General features: G+C 36.9%; 1 protein-coding gene across 8 annotated transcripts in view; it reads right to left on the bottom strand.

The window, feature by feature from the left end:
* The window catches only part of LOC143246574 (cell adhesion molecule Dscam1-like), a 114,079-nt gene that overhangs the window by 65,247 nt on the left and 32,921 nt on the right, over positions 1 to 15,911 (bottom strand). For all 8 annotated transcript variants that reach the window (XR_013026045.1, XR_013026046.1, XM_076493519.1 and 5 more), the window contains exons 3-5: positions 11,233 to 11,394; positions 9,422 to 9,571; positions 4,589 to 4,882 (exon numbers count right to left, since the gene is read on the bottom strand). Coding sequence is in view for 6 of the 8 variants with exons in the window: in XM_076493519.1 (XP_076349634.1) it covers positions 4,589 to 4,882; positions 9,422 to 9,571; positions 11,233 to 11,394 (606 nt within the window). In the remaining 2 variants the exon portion in view is untranslated. The remainder of the gene's footprint in view (positions 1 to 4,588; positions 4,883 to 9,421; positions 9,572 to 11,232; positions 11,395 to 15,911) is intronic.

Raw genomic sequence — 15,911 nt, 5'->3', positions numbered from 1 at the left:
ACCTGAAGAAGAAATACACAAACCGCAGGTGTTTTTATCTAATTAACATCACTGGCAACCTTTGGTTACAGTAACAAACCAGGAAGTTCAGCGTTACATAAAACTCGTATAAATTGTGCCATTTTACGTCGATTGTGCATCTATATACATATAAAACATCTTGAAACGACACAGCTTACGATTCTTAGATTGATGGACTCTTATTCGTAACGTTTTCAATGATGTTTGTATGTTTGTGTTTGAGTAACGGGTTGATTCATCTTCGAGTTTAAAGTGGTCGAAAAAAGTATTGGGTCAGCCAACTATTTTTCAAACTCTTTTCGCATCATGTTTGTTTGTTTGTTCTTTTTATTGGATTACACATTGTTGAAGTGTCAGCGTGAGTATAAGACGGTCATACACATTTACTAACAGCATGACAAACACATTACAGCAGACGATCAACAAACACATGGCAGATACATAAATGTTCTTGGAGTCAGAAAACCTAAAGGTAAAATTGTTTGTGGTTAAACACAAAGCTACACAATGAGTTATTTGTGATGTGCCCACCACAAATATCAAAAAACAGCTTTTAGTATTTTAACTCCACAGGAAACTCCTGCACCGTTAGGAAGACAAATATAAACTGTTTCGCATCGCTATAGTATAGAATGTACGAAGGAGTGAATGTAGGAAAGCTTTTCCAAAGCACTTCTAAGTTTTTTCCTTGCACTTTGTTACCCATTACCTTCCAGCAGTTTTCGATAGGATTGAGGTCTGGGTGTTGCCTGGCCAGCATAGTCTCTGGATGCTCTCTCTTCAAAGATAGTCCTTCACTTAAAGCAATTAAATGAAAGCTGTGGTTTAATACACATGGAGTGAAATTTCCTATTTGAGGACATGCGTATTACCAGTCTTTTTAGTCCTCTTTCATGCAACAAAGTCATTCTAAGATGTGCACTGGTCAGCTGCACAGAAGTGGTCCTCACCTTCTGACTTCAACAGGGACTTATACACCTCCGAGTACTTGCGGAATTTACAGTACCTTTCATAAACCTGCAATCATTCCATATCTTACCTACAGATGCATTCCAGTAACATCTGACCCTGTAGATGTTTCACAATTGCATTCACACACACACTAGATGAAACTCTTCTCTACGTCAACGTCTTACAAGTGGTTCTCAACAGACCCGAGCAGAATAAGCTTTGATTGGTCCGAGAAGATCACTTTGTTCCACGTTGCTTCAGCACAGTTGGAGAGAATGGGTTTCTTTCTTGACCATCTTGCTGGGAGACCAGTTGAACACAGTCGAAACCGAACGGTACGCGCAGGACAGTGATCCCTAAAGTTTCTTGCCATGATCTTTTGACATTTGTGAACGACAGACGAGTTTGAAGACTCATTGGTTTGAGAATACGATTGTCAGCTGCTGTCGAGAGTTCCTCATACTACTTCCGCTTACACAACAAGTCTACACCAATCGGCTCACAGTATACTGTTCAAGTTTAATTCTTCCAGCAGTCTGACGTGGTAAAACTCTCTCTTCGTTCAAATAAACAACGGCTTTTTTTTCCTCTTTGAGCTAACTCGTAACCCTTGACCGTTGTAGCATCTCATGCACTTTGTAACAGATAAGCTCCTAAACCGACTCTCAGAAAGAACTTGTATTAATTTCCGAAAACGCCTGATGCAAAAAGCCAATACGGCTGCTGATGTAATTATCAAACAGAATTGCATCATCCACGGAACACATTTACATCTACATGTATGAGGGCCTCAAAGCAGATGATAGTTCTGAACAAACTGAGTAATAAAATAAATCTTTCTGCCATTTTATACCATCATATAACACTTTAATGTTTTTTGTATGTGCAATGAATTAGTTATTACGCAAACCCACAAGAAATGTCTTTTGTTATATCAACGTACATGATATACCGCTGGCTATGCATAAAATATTACCTATTGTTCAATAAACAAGATGTACCACTGAATTTACAAACACACATGAGGTATCACTTGAACACACATGAGGTATCACTTGAACACACAAACGTACATAACACATCATTGATCACATGAAGGTCGCTAACCATTTTGTAGTATACCAATTTTAGGTTCTCAATTTTTAATAAGACAACGACTGGATAAAACATACCAAACCAAAGTATATAAAAGGAGTTGAGGGAAAGAGGAGGGGGGCTTCAAGTAGTAAATTAAAAGACATTACACATCGAATTAATAACCAATAAAATATAATATGTATTTTAATAACATTTCCAGCGTGGGCGGAAATTCCAAACAAAATGTCTACTATGTGTCACAATATGTGACATATCCAAAATGACAGGTGAGCTGCAAGCTTTCTCATCAAGTGTCACATATAGTACACAAACATTTAACCTCAACACCAATATCCTCTCGCCTCCTAAGAGCCGAGAAACTCCAAATCGTACTCACTTTTATACTCCAAAAATATACGTAATGATATACGATAAAATTATTTATTATAGAAACAAGGGTGGTGTAAATTTGATTAGTTAAACATGTATAACAAAACAATGACTTGTACAAAACTGGCGGTTGTACAAAAATATACGACGTAGCTTTGTAGAAAAAAAACAAACATGATATGTCACTGATTATACCAAGAAACGTAATGTATATCACTCACTGTATAAATACACGCGAAATATCACTAACAATACAACCACATTCACATGTAAGGGACAACAGAAACTTTGGTGATATACTGTCGATTTTAGAAGTAAGTTGAAACTAATTAAAAAAAAAACCTATTTAATGTTAAATGTACCAGAGGTATTTGGTAATTGGAAAGTTAATTAATACACATATAGTCCATTTGTTTGTGTGTGTGTTTTCAATTTTAAAGTTGGAAAGGAACAGTTTAAATTAGATTCAAAAAATGTGTTCACCATAATACAGCAAAAGGAAGAAAATCCAATTACACGTGGGAAAGTTTTCCATACGATGGAAGTGTACAAAGAATTAATGCCCAGAGAAAAACACAAAAACCTCTCAAGTCTACGTATGAACTCAACGTCTATTCAGCAAACCCCCAGGAAAAGTCGAGATAGAATTACTTGGAATATTTCGGTTTTGTTGTTTTTAAATTATAAAGAAGCCACGCTGGCCCAGCAGTGTACCTTGGAAATGTAACACTAGGTGTCGCTTTAATCACACTGGAAGATTTGTATATTCATTTCTCATCCTGCCATATTCAGAAACCTAAACCAAACAAAGTTCTGTGTAATCTGTCTTTTTCTTTTGAAATTTATATCTCTAAAATAATTGCCATGAGGTAAAATAAATGTGGTCTGTTTGTCAGGAGGGCGCTCTTGTCGCATTAGAAATAAAAGTATACAGTCAAACAAAATTATAAGAAAACAAACAAACTACATATACGAACTATTTGGTATTCCCAGATGGGTTAGATATCGAAAGAGAAAAAAGGTAAAATATATTTTCTGAACGAAATCAGAAGGATTTTCTTTACGTTTCGAATATCCAGTTAAGAATACGAAGTCATACGAGCCACGGCATAGATAAAAATAAGACTTAAATTAGTTATTTCGTTCTATACTTATTACAAAGTAATAGTTACGTATTTATTCTATGATTGTGCTAGCTTATAATAAATGCATCTGAGAACTTATGTTTTATTCACTAAAAGAATCGTATTGCTAAATGACACCTAGAAAATTAATGGTTAGCTAAGCCTTAAAACTTATTGCTTAATCGTATCTAAAATCATATTGCCTTAAGAACACCTACAACCTTTTGGTTACCCATACTTATATTCTCACTGAACAACCACACCAAGAATCTTACTGATCGACCGTGATTAGGATATTATTGGTTTGCTACATCTAAGACTTTACGGCGAATCACACTTAGAATCTTGTTATTAAATCATACTTGGAACACAGTTGGAACATACTTGGAACACAGGTGGTTAATATAATTAAAATGATTTAACCTTAAGATATAAAATTATTCTTATAATCGCAAGAAAAATTAGGTTTAATAATTTATGTTTGCGCTAAGAGCTTCACCTGAAACACAGGTTAAATATTGTTTTATTTCACTTCGCTCTGTTCCCTACATTCCACTATGTGTTTGACAGAGTAAATGATTGATTTATCTACTAATTCAGTTACCTGTTATTACCTGTTAAATAACTGAGTTATCTGTAACTACCTGTTAAATAATTGAGTTATCTGTCACTACCTGTTAAATAATTGATTTACCCGTTACTACCTGTTAAAACTAAGTTACTTGTTACTACCTGTTAAATAACTGTTACTACCTGTTAAGTAACTAAGTTACTTGTTACTACCTGTTAAATAACTGAGATACCTGTAACTACCTGTTAAATAACTGATTTATTTGTTACTACCTGCTACTAACTGTTAAATAACTGATTTATTTGTTACTGCCTGTTACTAACTTTTAAACAACTGATTTATTTGTTACTACCTGTTACTAACTGTTAAATAACTGATTATTTGTTACTACTGAGTTACCTGTTACTAATTGTTACAAAGTTACTTGTTACTACCTGTTAAATGGCTGAGTTACCTGTAACTACAAGTTCTGTTGTTCTTTTATCTTCGCTAAAGGTGTTGTTAACAAAGCACACGTACTTTCCACTGTGCAACATCTGAGCATGCGTAATGGTTAGTATTCCATCGCGAATAGATATGTCACCTCTTCTGTGCAGGCCATGCAGGACGCTACCATCCAGCTTGTTCCAAGTGTATGTTGGTTTAGAGCGTGACTGAGCTGCACAAGATAACTGAATAATATCTCCTTCTTGAGACTTAATCCTGGGAACGAAGTGGGTGATGCGTAGTGGATCTTGTCCGTGTGGTTCTGAACAGAGATAGTAATTCATCACGTGCTACACTTACGTGCTAATACTAAATTATTAAAGTAAACTATCAGTTCAACTAATTTTTTTTTTTTCTGAATGCTTCTAATTCATGAAGTCGTGTAAAAGTAGCAGTCAGTACTCTCGGCTCTAGCGTTGTTTTGAATTAGATTTTTTGTTTGTTTTTGGATTTCGCGCAAAACCACACGAGGGCTATCTAGCCGTCCCTAATTCAACAGTGTAAGACTATAAGGAAGGCAGCTAGGCATCACTACCCACCCCCAACTCATGGGCTACTCTTTTACCAACAGAGAGTGGGATTGGACGTCATATTATAATTCCTCCACGGCTGAAATGGCGAGCATGTTTGGTGTGACGGGGATTCGAACCCTAGACCCACTGATTTGTTCATGCCGGGCCAAATTTGCTTATGATATTAAGATTGTGGGTGTTGTTGTCGGTGTGACCGGGATTCGAGCCTGCGATCCTCAGATTGCGAGTCGAGCGCTCTACCCATTTGGCCATGTCGGGCCAATTACGTTCCTTAACAAATGGTTATAAACCATTACTTTCACTAGTAGGGTTTAATAAATAGTTATGTATTATCAGTTTTACTGACGTTCCTTAACAATGTGTTATTTTTGCACTGTGGCGTTTATTAGCACTGCTTAACAAAGAGTTATGCACTGTTACTTTTTTTCGCACTGCTTAGCAAAGAGTTATGCACTGTTACGTTTATTGGCACTGCTTAACAAAGAGTTATGCACTGTTACGTTTATTGGCACTGCTTAACAAAGAGTTATGTACTGTTACGTTTATTGGCACTGCTTAACAAAGAGTTATGTACTGTTACGTTTATTGGCACTGCTTAACAAAGAGTTATGCACTGTTACGTTTATTGGCATTGCTTAACAAAGAGTTATGCACTGTTTCTTTTACTGGTGTTGACTAACAAAGAGTTATGTACTGTTACGTTTATTGGTACTGCTTAACAAAGAGTTATGTACTGTTCCTTTTACTGGTGTTGACTAACAAAGAGTTATGTTTTATTGTTACGAGTTTATTTTCACTGATGTCGGCTAACAAAGAGTTATGGTGTTGGCTAACAAAGTTATGTAGTTTTACTGGTGTTCGCTAACAAAGAGTTATGTAGTTTCACTGGTGTTGGCTAACAAAGAGTTATTTAGTTTCACTGGTGTTGGCTAACAAAGAGTTATTTAGTTTCACTGGTGTTGGCTAACAAAGAGTTATGTAGTTTCACTGGTTACAAAGAGTTATGTAGGCACTGGTGTTTAACAAAGAGTTATGTAGTTTTACTGGTGTTGGCTAACAAATAGTTACGTAGTTTTACTGGTGTTGGCTAACAAAGAGTTATGTAGTTTCACTGGTGTTGGCTAACAAAGAGTTATTTAGCACTGGTTTGGCTAACAAAGAGTTATGTAGTTTCTGTTGGCTAACAAAGAGTTATTGTACTTTGCTGGTGTTGGCTAACAAAGAGTTACGTACTTTTACTGGTGTTGGCTAACAAAGAGTTATGTAGTTTTACTGGTGTTGGCTAACAAAGAGTTATGTAGTTTTACTGGTGTTGGCTAACAAAGAGTTATGTAGTTTCAAAGGTGTTGGCTAACAAAGTTATCTAGTTTCACTGGTGTTGACTAACAAAGAGTTATGTAGTTTTACTGGTGTTGGCTAACAAAGAGTTATGTAGTTTTACTGGTGTTGACTAACAAAGAGTTATGTAGTTTTACTGGTGTTGGCTAACAAAGAGTTATAGTAGTTTCACTGATGTTGGCTAACAAAGATTTATGTAGTTTCACTGGTGTTGGCTAACAAAGAGTTATGTAGTTTTACTGGTGTTGGCTAACAAAGAGTCATGTAGTTTTACTGGTGTTGGCTAACAAAGAGTTATGTAGTTTTATTGGTGTTGGCTAACAAAGAGTCATGTAGTTTTACTGGTGTTGGCTAACAAAGAGTCATGTAGTTTTACTGGAGTTGCTCAAATCACGCAATTCTCATTAAGTTTTCTACGAAAGGTTCGTATAGCATTAATCACTTATTTACTGTTTAACACTCGAACAATATCTTCATAAATTAGTGTAGACGACTTTCAAACAGAATTAAAATGAGGGCATCAATCTAGCTTTTCCTAGAGCTTGTTCAGTATTTCATTGTTCGTGTTATAAGAATCATACTCACAGAGTTGTAGCCAACTGGGAAAAGACGACAGTTTTAATGCGTGATTTATTTACACTTAAATTACACATTAGTGTAATTGGTCGACCGGATGCTTTTCAAATTTTAAATATTTATATATCTGTATATGTCATGCCATTATTGCATGCTCCAGTTATTCAGCGAATTTACTTTTCCAGAGTCTCTCTCTTTCAACCCCGGATATTGTCTCAAGAGTATAGTGATTTACTGTACTTGTAGAAAGAGCTATTTCGAACGAACTTATGAAAATGTGTTTTAACTTATTACAAAGAAGATTAAGAAAAGAGAAGTCGTAGCTCGCGAAATCACTGGGAAACATTTAACATGTTAAGAAAGTGACAATGTTAGATGACTTTTTCCTGTTCAATCTCACAAATCATGTATACATTACTCTGTATGAATATTAATATAGACTGTTGTCAGCATACGATACATTTACGTCTATGGCTTTTAATCAGTACCATCCCATTTGGATGTAAATGAGCGTATTCTAAAGAGATGTTTCGTATAGTTGAGTGCCTACAGCACCGAGAAATGGGTCGATATCGTCCCGTGACTTCCTAGCAACAGAGGCCAAACTATTCATCTATCGCTGCTTGACTCCGTGATTAATGACTGGCATCAAACCCGGCACACTCCACCGCACGTGGAGATCCTAATAGAAAGCTAACGGTATTATTCTAATAAAATGAGAAACCATAGCCCCAGAGACCCGAACTCTGTATGTGTGTAGAAACCCTTGCTTCCAGTTGAAATAGCAAGCTTTGGTTTTCCAGCGGTGGAGAAGGTAATGCGACAAGTGTAATATTTCCAAAGTCTCGTGTTACCAGTTGTATATAGAAATTTTAGAAAAGAAGGAACGCATTGCCCTAAATATTAATTTTATGTTTCAAAACGAAGACAAAACATGAATAATTTCAATAAACCCTTTATATAGCACATTGATTTAATTAGTTGTTAGGGCCCGGCATGGCCAAGCGTGTTAATGCGTGCGATTCGTAATCCGAGGGCCGCGGGTTCGCATCCCGATCGCTCCAAACATGCTCGCCATTTCAGCCGTGGAGGCGTTATAAAGTGACGGTCAATCCCACTATTCTTTGGTAAAAGAGTAGCCCAAGAGTTGGCGGTGGGTGGTGATGACTAGCTGCCTTCCCTCTAGTCTTAAACTGCTAAATTAGGGACGGCTAACACAGATAGCCCTCGAGTAGCTTTGTGCGAAATTCAAAAACAAACAAACAAACAATTATTTGTTAACTGTTAACATATTGATCAGAGGCATTTAACACTGAACACAAAAGTGATGATACACATTACTTACTTTAAAAAAAAAATAAGGCACCAGTTGCTAGTAATTCTAAGAAGTTCATTAAATATATGTTTCTATTAAATGTGGCAGTGTTTCATGAGAGATATAACGCGGGAAAACGCATTTACAGGTTTTTATGCGCACAAGACCCAAACCGTACATACTCGACTTCTGGTAATTATCCGATTAAAGAACTGCAGAAGAAGTGATCTGTCAGAAAATTCAAGGCAGAACGTGACAGAAGAACGTGACCTTGATATTGATTTCAAAACTACCTTCGAGTTCGAGAACTTTCTGCAGTCCAATGATTAATGACTTGTTCCTGTTTGTTACCTCTCTAGCTAAACCAATTTAATATACATGTACACATAGATATTTCTTTAAGTCATTTTGTGATACGTTCCCGTGCCTCGTATCTCGAGCTTAACTAGTCTGGAACAGATTGTTTCTTTTCTATTTTCATGGTTTACTTCATACTGTTTGTTTGTTTTTTTAATTTCGCGCAAAGCTGCACAAAAGCTATCTGCGCTAGCTGTCCCTAATTTAGCAGGTGTAAGACTAGAGGGAAGGCAGCTAGTCAACACCACCCCATCACCAACTCTTGGGCTACTCTTTTACCAACGAATAATGGGATTGACTGTCACATTATACTCCCACGGCTAAAAGGACGAACACGTTTGGTGTGATGGGGATTCGAACCTGCGACCCTCAGATTAAGAGTCGAACACCTTGACCACCTGGTCAAGCCGGGAACTTCGTACTGAAGCTGTCATTTGTGAAGCACAAAATATAAAATAACTTTTTTTTCTACATCTTAATTACCTCAAACTCAATTTGAATTTCTATTGGTTTAGATAGGCACGTAATTTATGTCCATTAATTTAACTTATATGTTGGTTGTTATCTATATAAACAGAATAGCCGTAATTGTGTTCAGCCGGTTTGCCTGTGAAATTCATGAAAGAGTTTTAATAGAAGTTGCAATTGTTTTGGATTACTGGAAATCTCTACGAAACACTACCTGTTACAATTATTTTTCCAGCCGTCTCAGAGGTAACTCGTTCACCAGTCAGCTTGTGTTTCGTCCTACATCGATAGCTTCTGAAAGTATCGCTTTGGTCTATGTCACGAACGTACAGTTCTCCCGTTGTGAGAACTGTGTACTGGCCCTCTGGTGAGAAGAATGAAATTATTTAAGTAATTTTTACATGTATATAGGTATTAACTACAAATATCTTAACTTCACGATACCACAAAATGATAGAAAAACAATATAAAATGTAACAATTCAATAGCCAAAGCCTTGAAATAATATATAGTATACGCTAAACTCAGAATATTGTGTTTTTCTTTTATATTCCCAGTTGAATTTGTTTTCGTGTCACCAGCATTTATTGTTGTTGTCGTTTTGTGCAAAAGCTACACTCTGTCCAACTAGCCATATCGGGGCCTGCAAATATAGGATTAATACATAGTGTTTGGCTGTCGCGCGGAGTTTGTATCAGTGGACAAGAATATAGTGCGACTTTAGGAATAATACGTGTTGTCTGAGTGCAGTGACGAAGCGCAAAAAGAAAAGATATCTAATTAAATGTCATAAGACTTCTAAGAGAAGAAAGCAGACTTTACTCAACATGTTGACGCAAGACTGAGCACTTCAACAACCGGAATGTGACTAACACACAAAAAAAACGTTTTCACAAGTAACTTACAAGTACACGTCCAAAGCTACAAGATTGATTCTAAACCAATTAAAAACAGTAATATCATTAGAAGGCCAAATAGACCAACAGTGGTGCGGTAGTTTCTTTACCAGCTTTTGGCAATTGGATGTAAAAAGACATTAAGTAGTCATCAAGGTATTATCATTCATGTGATATTAAAATAGCGTTTTGCTTAGTAGCCCCATGTGGTTAAATTACTCCATCGGTTTACGTATGTTATTGTTTGGAATTTTCTGAAAGTCAACAAGTGACACAATAAAACGTTGAAAAAGTAAAAAGCTGTAATCTCTTAATAACACGCAGACAGGTGATTACATTTACTCATGTATAACGTATATATACAATGGCGGCCCGGCATGGCCAGGTGGGTTAAGGCGTTCGACTCGTAATCTGAGAGTCGCGGGTTCAAATCCCCCGTCGCACTCAACATGCTCGCCCTTTCAGCCGTGGGGGCGTTTAATGTGACGGTCAATCGCATTATTTGTTGGTAAAAGAGTAGCCCAAGAGTTTGCAGCGTATGGTGATGACCAGCTGCCTTCCCTCTAGTCTTACACTGCTAAATTAGGGACGGCTAGCGCAGATAGCCCTTGAGTAGCATTGCGCGAAATTAAAAACAAACAAACAAATGTATAAATTGTGTGCATGAGTGATTAGTGAAATTAGTCTTAAAACTACGTTAACGGCATCCACACTGTTAATTTCTTAATGACTAGAAACCCACTTGAAATAAAAACCTGAAGATGACCTTGGAAGATCAAAACTTTGTTCTCTGCTTATCAATAAAAGTGTTAATACCCATACAATCCATTTTGAGATACACACTGTTACTTGTATTCGCTTACAACGTAGCATACAAACGAGACTGCTGGCATAGAACCAAATAATTAAATAATTGCATGTTATAAGTAGCCTTTTAAAATGATTTATCCCACATGTGTCATGATAGTTCTTGAAAGCCATTAAGAAAGATGTGTTTTCAGGAGTATTGTAATTCAATAGTTTCCCTTTTAGCTAAAAATTTTGGCCAGTTTTGTATCACTACTATTGAATACATAATTTTTATCTCTGATGTAGAACGCCAAATTTTATGAAGTTACTATATTCTTACCTGAAAAGGGTTTCATGTTGATGACCTTAGCAGGTTCCTCGACCCATTGGTCCACTAAGACAAAGTCCTTTACGTATGAGGGCACGTGACATTTGAAAACTGCTGGATTTCCCTTAAGAACATATTCGTCTCTCACTTCAACCTTGTAATTTTGTTTGACCACTGGAAAGAACAAGAAATAAACACATATATCTATAAAAGTGATAGAAATATAAGAGAGGAAATCGGATATTAAGTCAAGCGTGAAACGTAGCATACAAACACACACACATACATACGAGTTGAAAATACAAAAATTGGAATTTCTGACACACATATTTCTTTGTATCCTTGAATCGACAGAGGGTCACACCTGTTGGTGTGTGTTTTACGCTTGCATCTGTTGTTCTTACAACAAAGCTACATCAGAATACCTGCTGTGTCCACCGAGGGGAATCGATCTCATGATTTTGGCGTTGTAAGTCCAAATACTTACCGCTGTCCTCAGCTGGGAGGACCTGTCGTTGTGGAGCAACTGTTAAAATATACAATGCAAAATGTAACATCACAAGTTTCAATTTTGTAAAAAAGGAACTCAATGCATTCATCTGAATGCGTACTTATTTCTCACGTCTTTCGTGTTTAGCGTTCGACTCGTAATCCCGGTCGCATCAAACATGCTCGCCCTTTTAGCCGTGGGGGCGTTATTATGTGACGGTCAATCCCACTATTCGTTGGTAAAAGAGTCGGCCAAGAGTTGGCAGTGAGTGGTGATGACTAGCCGCCTTCCCTCTTGTCTTACACTGCTAAATTAGAGACGGCTAGCACATATAGCCCTCGTGTAGCTTTGCGCGAAATAAAAAAAAAACAGAACTTTCGTGTTTAAATGGTATTTCACGTGGTTTAATTGTCGATTTTTGCAAATACTTTATTGTTACTATGTATACATTCCACCTCATCTTAGCATAAAGTGTGGAAGTAATAGCTTAAAGTCAATAATAACACACAGAATTAAGGTTATTTTCTTATTTCAAACATTTCAGTAAGTTAGAAGTTTTCATAAGGGTATTAGCTTATCAAGATACGCAAGTTATAAACATTTAGTTCAAGAATTTTCTCATGCATAACTAAAGAAATGTAATTATTTGTAATTTTGATGTTCCGAAAAGTCTTAACAGAAGAGTTAAAATTAAAAAAATACAAGTGTTAATAAAAAATAATTACTTCACGCATGGAATCATTGTTTGTTTGTTTCGAATTTCGCCCAAAGCTACTTGAGGGCTATCTGCTCTAGCCGTCCCTAATTTAGCAGTGTAAGACTAGAGGGAAGGTGGCTAGCCATTACCACCCACCGCCAACTCTTGGGCTACTCTTTTACCAAGAGAATAGTGGGATTGCCGTCACATTACAGCGCCCACAGGGCTGAAAGGGCTAGCATGTTTGGTGCGACCGGGATTCGAACCCATGACCCTCGGATTACGAGTCGAACGCCTTAACAAATTTGGCCATGCTCGGCCTAAGCACGGAATCAAGTAATCGATATTGCGTGATTGCTGTCTCTTCTCTAACTCTAATTTCTCTCACAAACAATAAAGGCTTGGTTTTTGAATTTTGCCCAGAGGTATTAAAGGACTATTTGCGCTAGCCATCCTTAACTTATCAGTGTAAGACTAGAGGGAAAACAGCGAGTCATCACCACTCACTGCCAACTCGTGAGCTACTCTTTCACCAACGAATAGTGGAATTAACCGTAACATTATAACGCCTCCACAGCTGAAATGGCGAGCACGTTTGGTGTGACAGGGATTCGAACCCGCAACACTCGAATTACGAGTCGAGCACCTTAACTACCTGGCCATGCCGGGTCCTAACACTGAAGGAACAGAAAACGTTATAAGGTTGTTATATTGAAGCGTCAAAATCGTTGTTCTTGTGGTTCCAATAACGTGTGTATTTCTACAAGAACCCGGATTTTTTTTTAATTGTCCATTGGCTAAGGGATCAAAGTTCGTATGTTAGACAAAATGTAAAACCTATCTTTACGGCGAACATTAGACACTATCAGAAACCTGTTGTTTGTTTTTTTAAATTGACATTTCTACTAATAAATACTCAAACGAATGAGTTTTTGTTTCTTTTGCTGAGCAATAATTCGCATGTATCTATGGATCTCTGTGCACTCGAAGAAATTCTTGTCTATCTATTTACACAAAGTTTTAGCGAAACCAAGACCATAGTTCAAAACGTAAATCAAGACAAACAATAAAAACCAAAACAGTTTCACATGATGACTGTGTTCATTATAAAGTTAAAAGGCGAAATTGTAAAGGAAAAAATAGACAAACGACACAAAGCAAATCAGTGTTACATAGTAGTCGAAACTGAGAAAATTACACATGGTAAATGTGTGCATGACAAAGTTAAAAGGCGAAATTGTTCAGGAGAACAGAGAAGCAATATTGTGTAACAAAGATTATTCCTACTTACTTCTACTTCATGAAACATGTTAATCGATTAATGGAATGAAAAAAATGACGTTCCTGAAAAAGTAATATCCTGATACAAAGGTAATTAAAGTGAATGTAAAAAAAATATTAAGAACTCACATCTAATTTTCTAGGTTCACGTGCCTCAGATACAATTTCAATTAAGTTTAATAAAAATCAAAAGATAGGAAAATACGTATAAATTTGATTACATACGTTTTATTTGGTGTGTTAGACCGTGGGAATGCAGTTTCTATCAAAATTAGTTATCGTCTACCCTATAAATCAATAATAAAAAAAAGACCCATGCTCTATTCCAGTCCTGTTAAGTTTAGTAAAAACTGTAGGAAGAACTGAATTGATCGATGTTTGTGTGTTGTTTGTTTTGAATTTCGCGCAAAAATATCCGAGGATTGTACTTGCAAGCCATCCATAATGCTAGCCTAGATCACCCTCCGTCAACTCTTAGGCTACTCTTTCTCGGCCCGGCATGACCAAGCGTGAGTTAAGGCGTGCGACTCGTAATTCCGAGGGTCGCGGGTTCGCATCCCCGTCGTGCCAAACATGCTCGCCCTTTCAGCCGTGGGGAGTTATAATGTGACGGTCAATCCCACTATTCGTTGGTAAAAGAGTAGCCCAAGAGTTGGCGGTGGGTGGTGATAACTAGCTGCCTTCCCTCTAGTCTTACACTGCTAAATTAGGGACAGCTAGCGCAGATAGCCCTCGAGTAGTTTTGAGCGAAATTCGAAAACAAACAAAAAATTTTTCTCAACGAATAGTGGGAATGACCATCACATTATAAAGCCCTCACGGTTGAAAAGTTGGCCATGTTTGGGGATGGGGTTCGAACACGCGGCTTTCATATTGCAAATGTGATCCGAATCTCTGTTTCTTTGGTTTGTTTCGAATTTTGCGCAAAGATACACGAGCGCTATCTGCGCTAGCCGTCCATAATTTTGCAGTGTAAGATTAGAGAGAGGCAGCTAGTCATCACCGCCTACTGCTAACTCTTGGGCTACGTTTTTTACAACGAATAGTTGGATTGATCGTCACATTATAACGCCCCGACAGCTGAAATGGCGACCATGTTTGGTGTGGCAGGGATTTGAACCAGCAACACTCGGATTACGTTGATCACGTTTGTTGTACATAATCTCAAATATCTTTTCCGAAATAAACCTGTAACTTACATTTTTGTACAGTCACACCAATGGTACAGCGGTATTTCTGCGGACTCACATTGCTTAAAAACCGTATTTCGATACCTGTGGTGGGCATAACATATATAGCCCATTGTGTAGCTTTGTGCTTAATTCAATTTTACGTGCTAAAAGTACCTTAAATCTTGTTTGATCAGTTATTCAAAATAAAACTCATTTTGGTTTGTAGTTTATTTTCTGCAATAAACGTTTTCTATTTTCCAGTTTTACTCTGCACATAATTAATCTTAAGCCTAAAAAAGACAAAAAAGACAAGTGAACCGAAGGCAGTAGCTCGTAAAACACACATTATACGGATTCATTTAAATATTCCTATTTTTGATGTTGCATTAAATATACAGCTCTTTAGAGTTTAAGTTCATGGGTCGAACGATAAGCGAATCTATTAGACAGAAACGAGTCGGCCATTTTGAAAAGAGCGGCAAGTCCATTAAAAACCTATTTGTTGTTTTTTTTATGAAGACTCTCCCAGTTTTAATTCTTCTATAGATTCTCTCACGATCGAATAAGTTATTTAAACCAAATGGTGCGCTGAAGACTGTATAACTATAGATAATGGTGAATTGGCAAAACCATTCATTATTATTAATACCATGTCAAAACCGTTCGTCAGCAAATTCCAACGCACTGCACACACTTTTCACAGAATGGATAAAATTATTTTAATGACTAAATACCCTATTTCGCATAGAAAACATTAGAAATTTAGGTGGTTATTAGGTAGTTTTTATTGTAAGCCTTTCAGAAATCAATGACGATTAATATATGCTACTCTCAGTTACGTCATCGACGTAAAATACATAATTCAAGTGGATAATGTTTTATATCCAGGGCTAGATAATTCTTTCTGCAATTTAAGTATAAGAAAAGAAAAGCTATAAATGGGGTGCGATTTTAACAAACACGTCACTTATGGTTGACAAGATGTGATTTCTCACCCTTAAAGACGTAAACCAAAATTTACGTTTCTGCTGTGTTTGTGAAGGTATAAATG

This window comes from Tachypleus tridentatus, chromosome 3, assembly GCF_004210375.1.
Source record: "Tachypleus tridentatus isolate NWPU-2018 chromosome 3, ASM421037v1, whole genome shotgun sequence".
NCBI classification, from domain to species: Eukaryota; Metazoa; Arthropoda; class Merostomata; order Xiphosura; family Limulidae; genus Tachypleus; species Tachypleus tridentatus.
Note: the sequence above shows the minus strand (reverse complement) of the source record. Positions and strands in the feature narration are given on the sequence as shown.